Genomic DNA, 22904 nt, shown 5'->3' with positions numbered 1-22904 from the left:
TTTATTTGATATTAAAAAAAAAATAAATATAATAATTTATAATTATAATATTTTTATTATATATTTTATATATATATATATATATATATATATATATATATATATATATATTCGAACCAGCTTGCGAGCCTCACGAGCCGAGCTCTAGTTTCGAGCAGCTCATGAAAAGCTCGGCTTGTTGCCGCCCCTAGTTGTCAAGGCGACAAGGCACCCTTTGAGGTTTGCCTTGCCTAATCGCCAAGTAGTTTTCTACTTCCTACTATAAAATACTTTTTTATTCTTTTTTTTTTGAGATTATAATTATAAAATAGACATTATTAAACTAAAATAATCATTTTGTGTGTTTATATACTAATTTCTTTTTATTATTTTCTTATTTATTAGGGTTTAATCAATAACAGAAAGCTTTATTAATGAATAATATTTGTGAAACATTAATTACAGAAAAGGGGGAGGTAAACTATCTTAACTCCCCAGCAACAAAAGGATAAAGAACAAACTAAAAATTAGCCCAAAACAGAGATTCCTTAGCCACCCCTTGCTTAGCTATCAGCCATTGAGTTAGCACTTCTCTTCACCCAACTGTACTTCACCTCTATATACTTACTCAGCCATTTTTTTTTTCTTTTCATTGCTGTATCACCACAAACCACTGTTGTCTCCTTTCATCCACCTAATCACCACCTCCGAGTCCCCTTCAATAACTAAGCATCTGATGCTTAATTCTCTTGTTCTTTGGATTCCTTCAAGAACTGCTAGAATCTTGGCCCTAAGAGAGTCACCCTCTCCAATTGGCCCTGAGAACATGGCAGTAATAATCCCCTCCTCATTCTTGAACACACCTCAATCCCAAAAGGCCCTGCATTCCGTAAGCTACTTCCATCAAAATTCAGTTTTATGAATCCAGCAGGAGGGGGGGGGGTCCAAGAGGGTCTGGTCTATAGGTCCTCATACAAAGAGCAGAGGTAGCTACCTCTTTCCACTTTCTCAATAAGTCAGCCACAGAAAATTCAGAGAATATCTCCATAGAATTCAGCCAGTGAGCTACCCTTAAGTGTATCAGCTCTATTAAGTTTTCTGTGGTTCTTTCCTTGTCTGAAAATATTTGTGAGTTTCTCTCTTCCCATATTGACCAGCACACTGCAGCCCTAATGCTTCTCCACATAACCTTCTCCCTTTTCTTAAGCCATCTATAGAACGAGGGAGAGAACAAGCATGGCACAATCATGGGGGGATTCCAAGTACACCCAAAAAGGGAAAACACCCACTCCCAAACAGTTTTAGAACCGGACAAGTAACCATAATGTGGTAACTCATTTCCCTATCAGCTCTGCAAAGATTACACCTATTGGGAAGTAAACAACAATTGGTCCTCTTTCTTTGTAGCAAGTCATTTGTGTTAATTCTTTCCGGGAAAATTTCCCAACAAAAACTACCAACCCAAGTAGGAATGGGTTTGCTCCAAATTTCTTTGACAGGGAAGGACAACCCAGGAGGAATAGTAGGCTGAACTAAGGTCTCAAAAAACGAAGCACAAGAGAAGGAGCCGGAGGAGGAAGGGGTCTAGACTCTAGTGTCTTCCTTACTAGGGTTCAAGAAAACATTTTCAAGGATGGGTAGCAAAGATGAAATACAACCCAAATTTGTATCCCTAATTGCCCTTCTCAGGTTCGGATTCCACCCAAACCCAGAAGAAGAATCAGAAGAAACTAAGAAAGAGGATATGGTTTAATTTTTCAAACCTGGCAAAGCAAACAAAGAGGGAAATTGGTCTGTCAGGGGTAAGTCCCCAACCCAAATTTTCTCCCAAAATTTTATTCGATTACCAGAGTTCAGATCATACTTGATCCAAGGGGAAAAACTGGAAGCAGATCATGAATGGCTTTCCACGGGGAAGCAGCAATAGCCCTTGCCAAAATTCCTAGATCCCAGTCGTTTTCATCCAGCCCATGTATTCTAGCCACAACCTACAATTTGTCCCTTTCCAATGGAAACCTCTGCAACCATTTCCCCAACAATACCATGTTTCTTTTCCTAATATTCCCAATCCCAAGCCCCCCTAGCTTCTTGCTCCTAGTTACCACTTCCCAACTCACCCTATGGTCTTTCTTCTCTACTCCTGGTTCCCATAAAAAGTCCTCATTAATTTTTACACCCTGTTAGAGACCTTTGTGGGAATCTTAAACACTGACATGAAGTAAACAGGAAGATTAGTTAGGGTAGACCTAATCTGGGTGATTCTCCCCCCTAAAGAAAGATAATTTTTCCTCCAAGTGGCAAGCCTTTTCTCAAATCTCTCTACTACCAGATTCCAAAAGCTTTCATTCCTGGGGTTATCTCCTAGGGGGAGGCCCAAATAAATGAAGGCCAATCCGAAATTGCACACCCTAACAAACCTGCACATTCACTTACTTCCCTCTCTTCCAAATTCACTCCCACCAAGCAACTCGTGTTGAAGTTCACTCTAAGATTAGACATATGCTCAAAGAGTTGTATTGTTAATTTTAAATTTCTGATCCAATTTAAGTCCCCTCCTTCACAAAACAGGATTGTGTCATCTGCAAACTGCAAGTGTGTAAGTGGTACTTCCCTCTTCCAACTTTCCATCCTTTTATTAAGTTTCTCGAATAAGCTCTATGGATTAGTCTCCCCAGGACATCTGCAATTAGAGTGAAAAGAAAGGGGGACAGCGGATCACCTTGTCTTATTCCTCTCACGGCCGGAAAGAAATCCACCGCAGTTCCATTCACCAAGATCGAATAATGGCAACTCCTAACACAACCCTAAATCCATCTACACCATCTGTCTCCAAAGCCAAAACTTCTCGTCACCTCCATCAAGAAGGACCAATCAACTAGGTCATAAGCCTTCTCTAAGTCTAATTTGCATACCACTCCCTCTTGGAATTCCTAAAACTCTCCAAACTCTCATTCACAATCAAAATTTGATCAGTGATCTACCTTCCCTTCACAAAAGCACCTTGGTTGGATGCAATAATGGTAGGAAGAACTTTTTTATCCTTAGAGACAACACTTTTGCAATTATCTTGTATAGACTATTCACCAAACTAATCGGTCTGAAATCCCTTGGTTGTGATGCCTCTTTCTTCTTTGGAACCAATGCAATGAATGTGGAATTTAAGTCCCGATTAATAATTCCCCTTCTGTGAAACTCCTCAAAAATCGACACTAGATCCTGCTTCACAATATCCCAACAATCCTAATAAAATGCCATTATGAAGCCATTTGGGCCTGGATCTTTCATCCTATCCATTGAAAACACTACTTCCGTTATCTCCTCTAGATCAAAATTCTTCTCTAACCCCTCTCTGTTCTCTAAACTAAGAGTTGGCCATTCCAGCCCCTCCACCCAAACCTTCTCATTTAAAGGCCTTCCAAAAATATATTTTAAGTGATTTGCAAATGCCTTTGCTATTTCTGTCTAGTGGGAAAGAACAGCTCCTTCAACTTCTAGCTTAGATATCCGTTATCTCCTCTAGATCAAAATTCTTCTCTAACCCCTCTCTGTTCTCTAAACTAAGAGTTGGCCATTCCAGCCCCTCCACCCAAACCTTCTCATTTAAAGGCCTTCCAAAAATATATTTTAAGTGATTTGCAAATGCCTTTGCTATTTCTGTCTAGTGGGAAAGAACAGCTCCTTCAACTTCTAGCTTAGATATGAAATTCTTCATTCTTCTACTATTTTCTATAGAGTGAAAAAACCTAGTGTTTCTATCTCCCTCCTTTAACCATTTACATCTAGACTTCTGTCTCCAACTTATTTCTTCCTGCAACAAGAGATCCTTTAGTTGCTTCCTCACTCTCCATCTTAACTCTCTGTCTTCCTCTCCAAAAGAACCCCTTTCCTCCTTCAAGTTCAATTCCTCAATCTGCTCCATTAGAATCTTCTTTCTTTCCTCCGCTCTTCCAAACTCCAGACGGTTCCACTCCTTTATTTGGGATTTAAGGAACTGGATCTTCTTGTGGAATCTCATACCCTCTCATTCTACTGATGGATTGTATCGTTCCCACCATTGTCTGATCTTCTCAATGAATCCCGGATGGATCAACCACATATTCTCGAACCTAAAGGGAGTAAGTCCACCTCCTCTCAAATCCTCCTTACACAACACTATAGGCCAGTGGCATGGAGTTTAGGGAGTGCCCTAGAAGTTAGGTTACCCCAATACTCTTCCCAATTTGTCGAGAACAAGAACCTATCTAACTTAGAGCATATTGGGTTAGATTGAAGGTTGGATCATGTGTAGATATTGCTTTGAATCAGAAATTTCTTAAGCTCAAAAGTATCGACAATTTGATTGAAATTTCTCATACTGGTTGTCACTCTTTGTTTGGAGTTGTTGGTTTCCTTTGTGAATCTCACTACGTTAAAGTCCCCCCCCCCCCACCACCAAGGCCCTTCCCAAAGGCCCCTAATATCACTCAATTCTTCCCATAATTTCTTCCTCTGCCTATAGTCGTTGGGGCCATATACATTTGTTAAAACCCATTAAAAACCATCTTCCACTTGCCTGAACTTCAAAGAAACTGAATGATCACCTATTTGTTCCTCTAGACCTACCATCACATCTTCTTTCCACAATGTTACGATCCCACCCGAGGCTCCCCCTAGATCTCCAGACACTCCTTACCCACTTGCTATCAAAGTCCATTCTTTTAGACTCAGAATTAACACCACATCCGGATTTCTCTCTTCCTCGCGCTACCCAAACCCCTCACATTCCAGCTTAGGATTCTCATTTCAACTTTAGAAATCAACCCTAAAACCACTAGATATCTATGTAATCCCTTTCCTTCTATCCCCTCTCACCCCAAACTTCTTATCCCCCTCAATATCTCTTTTTAACCTCTCAACTTCACTCAATTTTCTTTTCTTAATCTTGCTCTCCTCCTTTCTTTTTATTAGAAAAGCTTTTAGATCATTTGGATTCTTTAGTTTACATCCCAACTTTCCCACAAATTTTGCTATCAAATCTTCCTTCCTAGTCTCCTTTCTTCTTAAAATTCTGTTCTCTTCAGTTCTAGTCCTCTCCTCAATTCTAACCTCCTTCTCCGCACTACAACCCATTTCAGTCCCAGTTGTAACTTTCCTTTGTAGTTCACTTTTTCGATTTCACCCATTATACTCTCAATGATTCCCCAAATTCTTTTATCCCTTGATGTTTCCTCCACCATCACCTTTCCCTCCTCTCCCTGAGGTCTCAGTGTGGCCTTCTCCCCATGGGCTTCTAATTTTGGACTGGGAAGGGAATCTGGAACAAGTGACACAACTGTCGCATCAGTAGCAAAAGCTAAATGTACAAAGTTAGCAGAGTTACCTGGGTTCGTCTAAGAAAATATAGTTGGGGTTACAGGAGGACAGTTGGTTGTCAAGCCCTGTAAATCAAGATTGGAGTTCTCTGTCTCCTCGTTTTGGAGAGAAATATTCCCCGTCATTCGGGTTCTCACAAGGACTGCTTCCCTTACCTGATTGTCTACCTCTCTATGATGTGTCCTTGTTCAATTGTGGGTTAACGTGAGCTAACACCTCGGTTTCTCGTAAAGCACTAAAACTTGGCAGAGTCTTGTCCACTTTTGGGCATTGGATTTGCCCCCCACCCCACCTATTTGGATATGAGTTGCTCTGTTGTTAGCTTCTGTTTTGCTCATCCATACCTCCATGTTCTCTTATTGTTCTCCCATCAAATCTCCACGGAATAGGCAATCCAAATTTAGGGACTCCTTATTATGATCTTCTTGGAAACCTTCATCTTCCAGACTTTCAAAGCTTGAAATCTCGTATGAACTCTCCTCCTCAAAATCACTCTCTAAGCTACAACTTATCCACCCTTGGTCTTCCTCATCCCTTTCTTCTTTTATGTCCCTCAAGTAGCGTGGATTAGGGCGATCTGCTGCACAACGGTCCTGTTCCTCAACACCCCGACGAGGGACCCAACATAGAGATTGAGTTTCTCTCTCTGCGCGGCGTTTCTATACCTGTTTCAGTTCGGCCAGGATGTTTTCGGAAGATGATAGATGGGAGTTTTCATCTACCATCTCCCTTCCCCTTTCCTGACCCACGTGACAACTTAAAATCGTAGCCCTACTCCCTTCCCCTTTCCTCAATACCACTTCAAATCTTTTTCCGGAGCATCCGATTGAATTTTTCGAACCTTCTTCCTTGATAGAGTTAATTGTTCCATCTACAAAGCCTTTCAACTAGAAATAGGCTTCCTCTGGTAAAAAGATCGTAGCCCTACTACCTTCCCTGATTTTTAGATAAGCCTTACCCCTTGTTCATTCCTGCTCGAAAATGAATCTCTTTGTTTCAATGATCAGCTCCACTCTCTTTGTTTTCCGATATGCGTTACCCCTTGTTTGTATTCCATATCCATTATTAATAAAAATAATATTATTTATCATATTTATTTTTAACATGGCAAATCTATAATGTTAGAGATGTGTACAAAATTTTCTATCAAATTTCTATATTTTTATAATTTTTTTATATTTTTATCTACTTTTAATTTTTTGTTATTTATTTATGACATCATGCATTGACCCATTTGACCTAGAAGGTTGAATCAGTGACCTGCCACATAAACAGGTTATCATTTTCATATTGGTTCAAATTTTATATTTCATGTACATCATTAATAAAAATAATTCTTGTTTACCACACTTATTTTGTTTAGTATGATTAATATATTAGAGATGCGCCCAAACTTTTTTTTTACTTATTTTATATTTTCCATCATTCTTTGTATTTTTTTCTATTTGTAAAAGTTTTATTATTTAACTATGACAAATGGATTGAACCATTTGGCCTGAATGGTTGAACCACTGACCCGCTACCTAGACAGGAAAATGGTTTCATTTCTGGATCTATTTCGAATTTCGAATTCCCTTTCCTTCATTAACAAAAATACTTCTTATTTATCATACTTAGTTTTGTATAATATGACAAATATATAATAATAGAGATTTGCCCAAATTTTCTTTATATTTTGTAATGTTTTGTAATTTTATCTTCTTTTGATTTTTATTATTTAATTATAGCATCATTAATTGACTCATTTGACATAAATTGTTGAATTGCTTACCTGCCACTTAGACGGAAAAAAACAATATCATTTCCATGTCAGTTTTTAAAACATAATTTTTTATACTTAAAATTACCGCATATGCATTTCTATCATGCCTATCCACTTCCATTCCTTGAATAACAAGGAGCTTTTTTTTTTTAATTCCTGCAATAAAATTCTAATATTCTGTTGATTATTAGAACAGAACATCCATAAAAATTGTATAGTTACATTTGGCTAAAATTTGTAATTTTATTACAATTATGATTCATTTGTACCCAGAAGTTGAGAGTTCCAGTTTGTTGAGTGGGTACTCTTCTATCACTTGCAAGTTCATTTACTTGCTTGTTGTATTTGCTATTTCTCTTATAAAGTTTCTTTTTGCTTGCAGGTGAAATACAATGTGAACAACCAAATAATTCACTGTACACTTTCACTGGCAACCTTATAGTAAAAAAGCAAACGTTGCCTCTTTCTCCAAATCAAATATTATTGCGAGTATGATCTGTTTCCTGTTTGTTCCTCATCAGTAGTATTTTTTATAAAGAATTAAATTTCTTAAAATTTCAAGCTAATGCATGTATAGCTGTCATAAGTTAGATGCCCTTAAGACATAACTATACCTTTTACTTAATTTATCTATTTCATTGCCAATATATGGAAACATTTTGTATATTTACATAGATCATAGATGTACTAACTTTCAATCTGGAAAAGAGTTTCATGTGTTTATTTCTGATTTTTTTGGCAACTATACCATTGAAGTTTTCCTTAAAGTCTTTAACTAGTTCAATGGCATGTGCAAATGCACGTGTAAGAGGTCACTAAGAAGGGGGGAGTGGAGATGATGGACAATGGTAGAATTGGAAATTGTATACATAGCCAGGGGTATTGTGGGCATGTAAATGTTTGAACATAGACTAAAGTTGGGATATGAAGCTCTCTTTTTATATAGGCTATAGACAACGTTTAGTATATTGGTATGTATCGGTCAATATGGCCTCATATGTATCAAATTTCAGCCTAATTGGCACATGGCATGGGTGGAATAGCATGGTTTTGCTGCATTCCACCCGTATCCATTAGTATGGGTTGTTATGCTCACACATTGGTTATCTATTGGTGCATATTGGTCAATAAGGATAATACAAACTGATACAGATCTGTGATACCAACCTGTTTTTTAGCTTATTTAATCTAAGTAACTCTTTAACTCACTCCACCTACTCCCATTAAACGACTCTAACCACCCCCCCCCACCCCCAAATCCACCCCCAAAAGGATTTAATTACATTTCAGCCCAAAACAAATCAGCCTTATTTGTCCCTTGTTTGGGTAGTGTACCATCCAAGTCATTTACTGATCTTCTAACCCATGTAACAGTTGCACCTAGCTCCCCTTAAGCTTCTACTCTACCTCAAGGCCTCCCTGTGGACCCAAATTCCCATGCTGCCTGTTTGTAACCACCCTATCACCAGATTTGAGACCCTCTCCACTTCAATTTGTTGGAGGCCCAGTTGTTTTGCCAATCTCAGCCCTTGGAGGAGAGCTGAAACGTCAGCCCTGAGAGAGTCACTTCTCCTATTGGCCCTGAAAATAACACCGCCACTCTCCCTTCTCCATCTCTTATTACTCCACCAATACCAGACAGACCGAGGTTACCAAATGAGCTCCAATCAAAGTTTAGCTTCAGTCTTTGAGTAGTTGATGGAGCCCAAATGTCCTGTAAAACAGCCCTTGCCCTTGAGGTTGAAGAATTCACCGCTGCAATCCAGTTTCTAATGATAGCATCAACAGGAACATCCTTGAACATTTCCAAAGTTTCTACCCAGTGTGCACCCCTAAAAGAAATGCTGTCAATTAATTCCCTCCTATGTCTTCACCTTGTCTTGAAAAATATGGTTATTTTTTTCTTCCCATATTGCCCAAGCTATTGCTGCCCTTATAGCTCTCCAGCTAGATTTGGGATTTATCCAACTTCCCCTAGTGTATCCATACATATCTTAATTTTTCCACCGTATCCATGTATTTCCAAAGTGTATCTTGATATGTCTCTTAAATATAAAATATAATAAGTATTGGTTAAGTAAGAAATAAGGATAGAATGGAAAGTTGTACAAATAAAAAGGGTATTCTGGGTATGTAAAAGTTTGAACAGAAAGTTGGGATGTGAAACTGTCTCTTTTTATAGAGGTTATAGGTTATATAGATACTTTACAACCTATGTTCAGAAATTAGATATTTATGCCTGAGAATTTAGGAATTGGTTTCTGAATGATATTGATTTTGCACTCACCTTAGGGTTCCTTCAATCTTAATACTAGAAGTTGTGTATGTGTTTGTTTGGTTTTTTTTTTTTTTTTTGCTCATATTATCAGTCTGAGCTACTGTTAGTTTGTCACTAGTCATTATTTTTATCTATTATTGTTTGGGTATAACTATGCACTTTTATATACCATTTGGATTTTATTGTCATCTGGAGATGCTAGTGAAGCTCAAGCAATGGTCACAAGGACATTTGCGATAGTTTTTGTTGACCAAAATGCCCCGTGTATATTGCCCTTTTCCCAGATCTTTTGACTTAAAGGCACTTTAGTGGGACCCATGGTTGCTGCTTGATTTTTTAGGTTTCACATATGTATTGCTTGGGTTTTAATGATTTTAGCAATCGATCTTTTTGCACCCTCAAGGTCATGCCAATAAGATACCTCTGTTGGTATCTAATCTTACACTAGATTTTCTTGGTCTCACTTCCCAGTGGGAAATTGCTGGCCTAACTTATTCTACCTCCTAATAATTAATTCTCACTCATTGTTTACTGTTCATAACTATTATACAATGGATGCTGATTTGGTCAAAGCCCAGTTATGATAAAAGGGGATTGCCAAAACCTTCACCAACTGACATTTTACAGAATATCCCACTGATGATTTGACAAAGCAGTGTACAAGGTCTCATCATTTCGGTAACTTGAGCCCTGATTTGTTTTCATTCTTTGTGAAATGACAAAAAATAATGATGGGAGTAAATACATGAGGATATTTTTGTCTTGTTAGAGTAGTTTCCTTCGGCTATTGATTAGATCCTTTTTCACCGTTCATAAAAAATGTTATGTGCTCAAATCACCATCCTCATAAATTAACTCTTTCACTTTCTCTAGCAGAATATGTAGTTATACTTTCTTTTCGATTCATAGTAAAATATACCTTTTTTCACTATTAATGTAATAAGCGTCCATTTTAGAACTTCATATTTATTATTTCTCATTAATGTCTGTTCTTTTACTTTTCAGGGTTGCAGTCTTCGAAATACAGAATATATAGTTGGAGCTGTAATATTTACTGGCCATGAAACAAAGGTTTGGGCTATTTCCTCTGTTGTTTGGATTGCTAGATCCTTTCCCCCATTCCATGTTAAGTTATGTAACACAACATGAAGTGATTATTGTCCTTATGACTGGCAAGGAATGGATAATAAACATTACATAGGTGAATCTGATGTATGGATCCTTAGATTGCCATTGATATCTATCCTTGTATATCAGTGGATGGTATCAGATGCGCAAAAAGATGTGCATTTTTAATGATTGTAAGATGGTTGAGAAGGAACTATGCTGGATCATGGAAATACAGATACATCTTGAGGGAATAGTACAATCTGTAATGTGGGGTGTATGGGAAGAAATAAATAACTCTATTTTTTAAAATAAGTCTGGATCATTTGAAAATCTCATCTCCCACATTGCTCACTCATGTAACATGTGGGCTGTAAATTCTGAGGCTTTCAGAGGGATCTCTGTAAGTGACCTGTACATAAATGTGGTAGAGATTTTACACTTTCTCCAAAGACTTTATCTCCATCTAGGGGTCCTATCACTGGAGAGGAAGGGGTGGTGAGACTAAACTTTGATGGGAGCACATTAGGAAAACCAGGGTGCAGCTGAAATTGGAGGTTTACAGTCTACTAAGGGAGAGGAATGGTAGCATTGGTTGGGATTCAAGTGGACCAATTGGGATTGCTGATTCTTATAAGGCCTATGTTCTGCTTCTCTTACTGGGCTCCAAATTGCTAGAGATTTTGGGCATCTCAACTTTGGCCATTGAAGTGGACTTAGCAAACACTATCAATTGATTAGGAGAGGTTGAGGGTGGCCCTTGGAGGCTGGCATACTATTTGGCCGAAACAAGAGATATTTTGGCTGCAATAAATGCAAATCTTACTTGAATCCCTATGGTATTAAATACTTTGGCAGATGAGTGAGCTAAGGCTGGTGTTCATGGGGAGGTCTCTGTATAGTAATAGATCTTTGCTTGTGTAATGCTTGAGTTCTCCTTTTGTCTTTTTTGATAATGATGTACATCAACTCCTGCACTTGTTCATCTATTAATGAAATTCTATTACCTTCTCTCCAAAATAAGAAGGATAAAAGGATACATCTTGAGGGAGATTAACAAATTGGTTTTGAAACTGAGAACAAATTACAGGTGGGTAGTTGGGTACTGAGCTTAGCCAAAAGTTTCGCTATGCCCAGCTGATTTAAAATGTATGGATAAAGGGTGTACTTTGGCTTGTAGCAGGGCTTACAAGGGGTTGCGATGTGCTTTGGCATCTCTTGTACAATTATATTCATTATTTTATATCATCAATAAAATTTACAGTAACCAATCTAGAAAAAGGGGTGAACAGGACTTATACTGGAGTATGATCACCTAAGGAGGGATCTTGTAAAAGAAAGTGGAAGGGAGGCTATCCACCACTCATAAAGGGTGCTTAGCACAATGCTACTGTATAACATTTTTTATGTTTATCTCAGTAAAAGGCTTTTAGTGTTACTGATTAAAATGGATTACTAAAGATTTTTTATAAGACAAGGAGAAAAGAAACAAACTGCTCTAGTGCAAAGAAAGATGAAAGAACAAAAGAGGGAAAAGGAGACAAGAAAAAGAAGGAAGCCTTTTCCAACTACAACCTAGCTACCCACCCTAACCAAATGCAGCCTCCATAACCAACCACTGCAGCAACTCAGGAACTCCTTAGAAGACAAAAAATATAGCCCTAGAAACAACCATGTAAAACTAGCTCCTTATCATAATGAGGGAAACATTTTAAGCATGCTTATGAAATGTTTGGTTTGATGCATTACAAACTGTTTCTTCCCATTTCATTTATTTTTGTATATCCTTTATTTTACTTTAGCTTGTTCCGTTGTAATTTCATGCAGTTTTTCTGGCTACGCGGAATAAATTGCAGGTTATGATGAATGCTATGAATGTTCCTTCCAAAAGGAGTACCTTGGAGAGGAAACTTGACAAGCTTATACTTGCTCTTTTTGGTGGTCTTTTCTTTATGTGTCTCATTGGAGCCATTGGCAGGTTTGAATGCAACCATTTTTTCCTCTCCATTACTTCAACAAGATTTATTTTTTGTGAATATTACAATTACTATGTCTATTTTGGAACATGTCTAAACCCTTTTCTCTATGGAGTAGATGACTTTTTTACTTGGTTCAAATCCCACAGCGGTGTGTTCATAAATCGCAAGTACTACTACTTAGGCCTCAGTGAGAGTGTGGAAGATCAGTTCAACCCTAGCAACAGATTTGTGGTACATATTGCTCCTACTATAACTTTATTCTCTAAAAGTATGATTTTTTTATTGTTTAATTTCATTATTTCCTTAGCAAGATCTTTAGTAACTCGTTCTCTAAACAGGTTGCTATCCTGACTATGTTTACCCTAATTACGTTGTACTCAACAATCATCCCCATTTCTCTTTATGTTTCTATTGAGGTGGGTAATATTTCTTATTGAGTTGAAGGTTTAGCATGGTTTCATACAAGAAAGGACATCTTTCCTTAACATTTGCTTGTATTTCTTGTTGCATGGTGTTTATTTGTTTGTGAACCTTCAGATGATCAAATTTATTCAGTCGACTCAGTTCATCAACAAGGACTTGCATATGTATCATACTGAAACCAACACTCCTGCATTGGCACGGACATCTAATTTGAATGAGGAGCTTGGTCAGGTTAGTTACTATGTTATTTGTAACTGGTTAATGTATTCTAGATTGCGAATAAACTATGGGTCGTTTTTGAACTCATTGATAGCCTCCTACCTAGTGTATTTGATCTTACATCACTCAGAATCCAAGTTTTTGAGTCATTTTATTTTGAGTTCACTTCTTTGGACAGGTTGAGTACATATTTTCTGACAAAACGGGAACTTTAACAAGAAACTTGATGGAATTCTTTAAGTGCTCAATTGGAGGAGAGGTGTATGGAACTGGTATCACTGAAATAGAAAGAGGAGCAGCTCAGCGAAGTGGCAGAAAATTTGTGGAGGTGTGAGTTTGCAGATTATATGAAAATGGTGAAAAGATAGTATCATTCTTTTCTTGTTCAATGATTTATTTTCATCTTTATTTTTTGTTGTATAGGTACAAAAATCAGCTAATGCAGTTCATGAAAAGGGTTTCAATTTTGATGATGCTAGGCTTATGCGAGGTGCTTGGCGGAATGAATGTAATCCCGATACTTGCAAGGTAGATTATTTATGCATGGGCCAGCGTCATTCTTAAATTGTTGTGTTGTGTGATGAAAGTTGTAGTTTCATAAAATTCTGATGAAAAAGCAAACCCTAGCATATAATGATTTTTTTATCAGCAAGGAAGTCTTAACAATTGTATGAAAATATGAAAACAGAGTGAATATCCAGCCACCCATAAAACAATAGAACAAAGATAGAAAGCCCCAGGATCAAAAGTGTTACAGTAATGCCCAAAACATCTGCTGCCTATGGACCCCCTACTTTGCTAATATGTTGGCAAACCCATTTGCAGTCCTTACCCAAACAAAGGTATTTTTCAGAGTATTCAGACTATTCAGATATCTTTGACAGGATTTCCATTTCCCCAAGGGCATGCCTGCCTATAAATCCACTTGGTGCCTAGTAATGGTCCAGGAAACAACCAGTTTTAAGTCCCTTTCAACTTCCAAGTTCTTGAAGATAGACTGCTTAGTAAATTTTAAGCCTTGCAGTAAAGCCATCAGTTCAGTCTTTAGAGAATCCCCAACCCCTACAGGTCCTGAATACATACCACCACCTTACCTTAATAGTCTTTAAAGACACCTCCAATAGCTGCCATTCCCTGGTTTCCCATGGAACTCCCATCAAAATTCAGTTTTATTTTGTTGCTTTCTGGGGGCTTCCATTCCATTACCACCTTTTCCTTTTCCTTTGGAAGACTGTGCACTTCATTCCACACCCTTTTTTTTTGAGAAATATTGAATTTCATTAAAAGTAAATAAGATAAAATAAGGTTGCTGAATGAGAGATTTCTTCAACAGCTGACTACATGGGGAGTAGATCCAACAGGCTAAACATTATAGAGCATAGTGATGTGATAAGGTCCCCAAACATCGGTATGCACAATGTCAAAAGGAATACTACTTCTTTTATTACTCAATGAATAGGTTGTTTTACAATGCTTTGCAACCTCACAACTCTCACATTTCAAACTGGACATCTGGACAAACTGAAACAAACTAGGAAACAAGCTTTTCAAAGACTTAAAAGATAAATAACCCAACCAGTTATGCCAAAGCATAACTTGACTAACAGACTGAGAAACAAAAGACCTTCTGACTTCACTATCATTCCAATGTGAGCTCCCTCCAAGTAGATGGATTCCATTCGTCTCACGGCCATTCCCAATCACCTTCTTTGTCTCCAAGTCCTAAAAAACACATCAATCAGGGAAAAAGGTTACTGAACAATTCTGGGTTTTAGTAATGCTACTAACTGAAAGCAAATTTGTACTACGTTTAGGAACATGCAAAACTGAAGACAAAAAATGGCATTAGACAACTTGATGTCTCCCTTGCCAAAAATGGGAACAAGAGAGCCATCAGTAATAGACATTTTGTTTTTGTCTGAGGATAAGTGATATGTAGTAAACAGTAGGGAAAAGTGAGTCATATGATCAGATGCACCTGAATCTTCACTCAACAGTGTTCAGTGTTACCTGGGGCTGAAGCATAATAAGCTAAAGCCTGTGTACCTGAATGAGCAAAAGCTGAAGTGGGAGGAGATGATGTTGTGACTGGTGGCTGAGATGATGGTGCTGAATTACCAACTTCACTCTCCAACTGAGTTAGAGCAGCCCGAATAGCAGCTAAGGTGTCTATGGATGTGGCTCTTGTGCCCGATGAGGTTGCATAATCAATAGTAACAACCACATTGGCATTTCCCCTTTTGTTTATGAGTTTTGTTGGAACTAGATGGGAATGTAACTTCCAACAGGTGTCTTTAATATGCTTAGGTTTCTTGCAGTATTCACATACTAGGTCCCTCTTGTCTTCCTTCTTCATATCCCTCTCCTTACCACCCCCAAACTTAGGTTTAACCGTTGCCAAGGCTGATGTTGCAAAATAACCTTTCTCCTACTCTCTTCATTGTGCACTATTAGTTTCAACCTACTTTCTGTAAGTTTGTGCATCCTTCTATCTTTCCCACTCAATTGTTTCTAGGTGGTTAATTTCATGCCCTAAGGATTTCAAGGTGGAGAAGTAAACCAAGACTATTTCTCTCCTTGCTTAAGATTATTAACCTCACATTTCAGTTCATAAGCCCTAACAACATTAAGGGGTTGGGAGTAGGTCTCTTTCATGATGTCCCAAATTTCCTTAGTTGTTTTTGCCCATGAGTAGTTCCGGCTGATATGTGGCTGCATGGAGTTGCACAGCCATGTCATAACCAAATAGTTCTTTTGAACCCATTTGGCATAAATTTGGTCCTCCTTAGTTGGTTCCTTTACATCCCCTAACAAATAATTCAGTTTTCCTCTACATGGCCATCATGGCTGATTGGGCCCATTCTAGGTAATTTGGTTCCTCAAACTTGATAGTTGTAATCTGAAAGGTGTTCTCAGACATGTTACCAGAACCACTAGCCCCCAAAACATCTTCCCCTTGGTTCTTAAACTCCATTCTTGTTAAGATGTTAATAAAAAAACACCCTTTTTAGCACTAAGATAAGGAAGCTGCACCCAGAAATTGATAACAGCCGACCTAGGAGCATAGTTTTCAAGGTGCCAAGGTGAGGCTAGGCACCAAGGGGGCGCCTTGTTGCCTAGTCTCCTAGGAGGGTGCCTAGGCGTCACCTAGGTGATGGATTTTTTCAAGTAAAAATATGTATCCTAGGGTAGTTCCCTAGGTTCCATAATCATATTTCCTTAATAATTATGCATAATTTTCATGAGAAAAGTATAAACTTCATGTTAAAGTATAGGCGTCACCTAGGTGATGGATTTTTTCAAGTGAAAATATGTATCCTAGGGTAGTTCCCTAGGTTCCATAATCATATTTCCTTAATAATTATGCATAATTTTCATGAGAAAAGTATAAACTTCATGTTAAAGTATAGAAAAGCAACATATTCCAACATATTCATGAGAAAAAAAGAAAGAAAAAGAAATTTCAAAAAAATATAAGGGCTGAACCCCTATTTCTGTTATAGGAAAAGAAGAAAAGAGAAGGTGGAAGAAGAAATTTGGTATATAAGATAGACACACAAAATTAGTAAAGAAAAAGAAGTAAATGTGTTGGTTAGACAACATTTTAAATTTTTCCTTACTTGTTGGTTCAGGTTTTGAAGTCTTTCAGGGTTCAATACAGCATTTAGTGTTTGTGTTGATTAAACCCTAACAAATAAGAAAATAATAAAAAGAAATTAGTGTATAAACACAAAATAAATATTTTAGTTTAAAAGTCTTTTTTAAAATCATAACCCCAAAAAACTAAGAATATAAAAGTTTTGTCTAACACACTATAGAAAACTACTTGGCGATTAAGCGAGGTGAGCCTCCAAGGGCGCCTTGTCGCCTTGACAACTATGCCTAAGAGGGTGAATTAGGTTCGGCAACTACACAGAAATAATAAACAGCTCTACTAGATCTCCAGAGAACTAAAAAACACTCAGTCTGGAATGAAACAGGTTCAACTCCTGCCCCAGAAGTAACAAGTCTTGAATTTTAGGTTTTCTCTTAAAACCCTAAAAAACTCAGGAGAAGATAGGAGATTTCTCAACTGCACCTCTCAGAATAAACAAAAATAATCTTTTTTTTAGATCGATCTCAGGGAAAACAACTTACTTCATGAAAGAACTCTGACCACCACCTTCTAACTGATGTCTGAACCCTAATCTTGAGGATTTGAACCTTCATCTGATTCTTCCTGATCGCTGGATCTCTCCAAGGCTCTACAATCTCTTTAGTAGCAGCCGCACACTGCCAGCAATCTCCAAGAATAAGCCAATGACCTTTATGCTGAAACTTCCAAACCTAGGAAGTTCTTATGTAGTCGGCCTGATTAGACTACTAGCATAAGAACTCCTAGGTTGGCTCCGATACCAAGTAGTCGAATAGGACTACAGTCAGTCCTAGGTTCAGTTGCAATAAATAAAGAAAGATTGAGAAGAGGAGAAGAAGAACTCGAAGACGAGAATTCAGAAAAGAGAGAGGATTGACTAACTGTCGCCCCACTCACAATTTATATTAATACTGAAATAAAAGTAAAGGGCTGAATTACCCTTACTGCTTACAAGGCAAAATAAAAAAAGAACTAATAACTATAAACTGAAATAAACTACCAAATGAAAATAACTAACTGCTAACTACAATCATACGAACACAGTAGGGACCACATCACTGTGCTCTACACCAGTGATTTAAAAGACATGTCTCAGGCACACCTAGGTGCACAAGCCAGGTGCATTTTAAGGTATGTGCCTCGCCTAGGTCCTAGGTGTAGCACTTTGAAATGACGTTTGTCTGGTGCACCTTACGCTTCAGCCCAAGCGTGTGACTTTTCAAAATTTGTGCATTTTTTCTCTAAGAACCCTCAATTTGCTAATGTTGTTTATTCATTCATCCTAATAAAAGACATTTTTAGAAGACAATTAAAATTATAAAATCTTTTTTTTATTGGAAATCTTAAGAATTTAAGACCCTAACATGGACTTGTTTGGGCTTGCCTCAAGAGGCTTGGTACAAAGGTGGCTTGTAGAATCAAGAATGCAAAGTTTTTAAAATCACATTAACCATTTGAAGTAATTGGGAAAAAAAATAAAAAGATTGCAAGGTGCCAACCATCTTGTTGGTAAGGTCTCCTGCTGGTCATAACAGAGACTTGGGATTGAATCTTGCCTGCACCTGGGTTTGGGGGGGTTACGGGTTGGGGGATGGGCTACCCCCCATTGTGTAGCCCTTCAAAAGATATCAAAAGAACATAAAGAGATCGAGAGTTTAAATGCTTGAAAATGTTCTATATGTTATGTTTGGTTTTATTTTTAATATGTTATACATGTCATGTTTATGTATTTTGATTTAAGATCATTAGTTTTCTTAACATTTATTTTAAATTTTGTTTATATTTTTAATTGTTTTTGCTTTTTTTATATTTTTTGGGATTTGTTTTGCATTTTTGCACCTTGCTTCAGAAAGGCACATGCCTAGCCTTGCACCTTGTGCCTCTAGCACAAAATGACCCTTGCACTTTTAAAACATTGCATTACACAATGAATTCGTTTTCACACAAAATAGCACCCTAATGATCCACAAAGTGCTTAAGTGGAAATCCCAAAGAGATCATCAATGGAAGTGCATTTGAGTAGAATTTTTTTCAACAACGCACACACTTTCTCTGATGGAGCAACTCAATCTTCAAACAAGCAGTTGTTTTGCTCTTTCCAAATGCACCAGCACACTACCATAGAAGAGACATGCCACTAGACCTTACCCCTTTTGGAGAAAGCCCGCCCATGCCAAGAAAACAAAAGGGAAGCAAGGTCTGGATGTATCACCCAATTCATACTAGACTTAAAACATGGGACCACACCTTGTGCGAGTAGCTATTATAGAACTAGGAGATGTTGGGCAGATTCTTCATCCTCCCCATACAAACAACAACAATTGACAATGATCATTCCTTTTTTCCTCAAAACATAAATAGTAGGGATTTTACCCTTTGTAGCAGCCCAAATAAAGAATTGAATAATCTTTAAGGGAATACTAAGCTTCCACAACCAGACCCAAGGGGGTGGGGGAGACCCCATTTGAGTTGAGCAATAATTGCAACATAGAACTCACTGTAACAAAGCCAGAATTTTCTTTGTTCCACCAAATCTTGTTGATCCCTGACGACTGAAACTGGACTTGTTCCAAAGTTTGCAGCAAAGCAACCATTGAATCAGGGTCCCAGTGATTAACCTCACTTCTTAGTCTCAGAACCCACACTACTTGGTTGGAGATAATATCAAAACAGTCACAGACCCAAGCCTCCTTATCCCGGGCCAGTGCATAAATTGAGGGAAAGTCAAATCTATAAAAAAAAAAATGAGGGAATGTCAAAACAAAGGGGTTGGTTCCCTTGTTATATCATTCACCAAAAATCTTTGGAGGAGTTCAAGTGTTTTTTTTTTCCAGTGTGCAACTTTGATCTTTATAACCTCGACAATTTTCTCCTTTGACCAGAACTTCTCATTGAAGATCCTTCCATTTCTTTTCTCCCAAATGGCCCACACTGCTTCTGCCCTAATTGTTTTCCACATGATCCCCCTTCTCTTCATTGGTTGCCTTAGGAAATTTGAATTGAAGAGACACACTACATCCTGAGGAATCTACTGGCAACCAAAGAGAGATAAAAAGTACTCCCAAACACAAAGCACAAAAGGGCAAGAGATAAAATAGGTGAGATAAGGTTTCTCCACTTGCATAAAAAGAAAGAACACATGGGGATAGAGCCACTTGTTTGGCCTCTTCTTTTGAAGCATGTCACAGGTGTTTCCTTTCCAAGAAAGACTTCCCAGCACAATGCCTGAACTTTGGGCAGAATAGGCTTACTCCAAATCTTTTCACCGGGAATTGATTGTCTATCTATGCACATTACCTCACCATCTGAGCTGACTACCCATTGTCTTGCCACAGATTGGGGCTATTTCTAAGCCCTCTTGAATGGTGAGGAAGGTTTCATCCTGCCAGACGTGCTCTGCCCTTTGTGCAATTTGTTTTCTGAGTCTTCAAATCACCTCTTAAGTCACTATAAATTTACAACAGTGGTGTGGCAGCATTTTCTCAGAGCTGTTAATCTGAGCTGGTGCTGGCCGGAATCAGTCTCCTCCTTGTTATATGGGTGGAGAGTCTCTGGCATGTCTAACGAAGGGAAGCAAGTGCAATCCGTTATCCCCTCTGCAGTCCTGTGGGCTAAATGGTTGGAAAGGAACAATAGGGTCTTTTAGCAGAAAACCAAGACTGAGACGGGGGTAATTAATTTCATAGTGGAGGAGCTTAGGAGCTGGTTATCTATGTCTGATTTTTTTAGAGATGCTTTTTGTTAGGACCGGCCCAGAAGCAGGCTCAATTGTGGGAAGCCAGGCCTAGGACACTCCGGGCCCAAACACCCCACAAATCATGCGCACAGCACCTCCTCTGAGGTTTGTTTACACGCGCCGTCCACGTCAAGAGATTTGAGCAGAGTCTGATAGTTTGTTACAAGTCATGATCTCTAGTTATAAATATCTGTAACAATCAATTGAGTGGGCATGAATGAAATAATCTCTTAGTCTCTCCCGTCTCTCTTCCTCTCTTTCTCGTCCATTTCAGGAGGTTGAGCTCCCACGAACCAGCTCTTCTACTGTAATGAGACCAACAATCCCATCAGTTGGTATCAGAGCCTAGCTTCCATGCCGACGACCAGATCGACTGCGGCTGAAGAAAGGATTGATCGGATTGAAGGGGAAGTGTGGCAGACCACCAGCGAGTTGAGAGACATCAAGGAAACACTCTCAGCATTAGTTGGTTAGTTCGAACGGCTGTTGGCGGCACCCAGAGCTTTAGAGGTCGAGGGATCCAGTAGTAGCAGTAGGATCCGGCGAGGTGGAGTCTTCCCTGTCAAGGCTGCCAAGATCGACTAACCACTGTATTCAGATGATGATCCTGTTCCCTGGATATACCGGGCTGAGAGGTATTTCGGATTTCATGAGACCCCTACAGACCAAAGAGTTCCTATTGCAGCCATTCACATCGATGGCAAAGCAATTATGTGGTACCAATGGTACCGAAAGACCCATCCCCAAACCACCTGGTTGGACCTCACTGAGGCTCTACGTGTGAGGTTCAGACCCTCTGGCTATGAGAACTTCAATGAGTCCCTCTCTAGAGTGAAACAAATGGGTACGGTAAGAGAATACCAAAACGAGTTCGAACGGTTGGCCACGAGAGTTCATGGTTGGCCGGAGGCTGCGTTGGTGGGTTGTTTCATAGGGGGATTGAGGGATGATATAAGGATTGAAGTAAATACCATGCAACCAGCTACATTGGTTGCGGCGGTTGATTTAGCCAAATTGCAGGAAGAAAGGCTGGATCGACTCAAGAAATTGGGAAGGTTTACAGGATCTCAAGTGGGCCCAATACAAAAGAACCCCTACACAAAGGCTGAACACAACCTGGGCCTATTGCTTCCAACCCCTACCAATCCGGTGACCACTGTTAAGCCCATTCCACCTACCAGGAAACCCGGCTCGTTAACCTTACCTTACGGGAAGCTGTCGTGGATAGAGATGCAGGCCCGAAGAGAAAAGGGTTTGTGCTATAATTGTGAAGAAAAATTCATCACATGGAGGTGATTCCCAAAGTAGAATACTATGTTATTTCCTTACAGGCTCTGTCCGGATATCAGGCCCCCCGAACAATGCGGGTTCACGGCTAGATCTTAGAAAGGAGGGTAGCCATCTTGATTGATAGTTGGAGTTCTTTAAATTTTATAACCTTCGGGTTAGCTTGGCAACTGGGACTAATGATTGAAGCAGTCCCAACTTTTGCAGTTAATGTGGCCAATGGCCAGCGAATTACCTGTGACGGGAAATGTAAGTTAGTCGAACTCAAGGTTCAGGGGTATGCCTTCAGGGTAGACTTGCACCCCTATTTTTCGGAGTGGACGTGGCTCTGGGAATACAATGGTCGTAGCTTTTGGGCCTTGTGATTTGTAATTGGGCCGAGCTGACCATGCAATTTTCACAGGAGGGCCGCACCTACACCTTGAAGAGGGTTAAAAATCAGCCCATAACAGCAGAAGGCTTGGATGTTATACTCAAAACACTTCCAGTACAGTGCTACCCCACTACTAATGAGTGGGCTCATGCCACTTGGGCCCACGGCTGTTTCTTCTAAAGCTGAGAACCTTAGTCTTGAACAAACACAGTAGCTTCAACTATTGCTCCAGGCCTATGTTGACACCTTTCAGGAGCCCACTACCCTTCTCACTCGAGAGCCCATGATCATAAGATACCCATACAACCTGGGGCCCTACCCGCCAACGTCAGAGTTCAGACCCTACCATTATCCCCATTACCAACGGGCAAAGGTGGAAAGGATGGTTAAGGAGTTGTTGGACAAGGGCTTTATCTGACCCAGTAGCAGCCCATTTTCATCCCCGTCATCTTGGTGAAAAAGGACGGAAACTGGAGATTTTGGGTTGATTACAGAGCTTTGAACAATATCATCATCAAAGATCGGTATCCAATACCCTATATTGAAGAGCTATTTGATGAGTTGGGTAAGGCCAAATATTTCTCTAAATTTTGATAAAAAATATTTCTCTAAACCGGATCTGCGATTGGGTTACCACCAGATCCGAGTACACCCGGATGACATACACAAGACTGTGTTCCGGACCTCGGATGGACATTTCGAATTCCTAGTGATGCCTTTTGGTTTAGCCAATGCACCATTGACATTTCAAATACTCATGAATGAGATTTTTAAG

The 22904-nt window shown here is 39.0% G+C and overlaps 1 protein-coding gene across 2 annotated transcripts in view; it reads left to right on the top strand.

Moving 5' to 3' along the window:
- LOC148862998 (phospholipid-transporting ATPase 3-like) overlaps positions 1–22904 on the top strand; it is a 72576-nt gene that overhangs the window by 38307 nt on the left and 11365 nt on the right. For both annotated transcript variants that reach the window (XM_088978009.1, XM_088978011.1), the window contains exons 8-15: positions 7476–7582; positions 10377–10442; positions 12335–12456; positions 12604–12688; positions 12796–12873; positions 12995–13111; positions 13278–13427; positions 13523–13627. In XM_088978009.1, the coding sequence (XP_088834135.1) occupies positions 7476–7582; positions 10377–10442; positions 12335–12456; positions 12604–12688; positions 12796–12873; positions 12995–13111; positions 13278–13427; positions 13523–13627 (830 nt within the window). The remainder of the gene's footprint in view (positions 1–7475; positions 7583–10376; positions 10443–12334; positions 12457–12603; positions 12689–12795; positions 12874–12994; positions 13112–13277; positions 13428–13522; positions 13628–22904) is intronic.

This window comes from Nelumbo lutea, chromosome 3, assembly GCF_056320005.1.
Source record: "Nelumbo lutea isolate HS-2025 chromosome 3, American lotus-T2T, whole genome shotgun sequence".
Taxonomy (NCBI): Eukaryota; Viridiplantae; Streptophyta; class Magnoliopsida; order Proteales; family Nelumbonaceae; genus Nelumbo; species Nelumbo lutea.
Note: the sequence above shows the minus strand (reverse complement) of the source record. Positions and strands in the feature narration are given on the sequence as shown.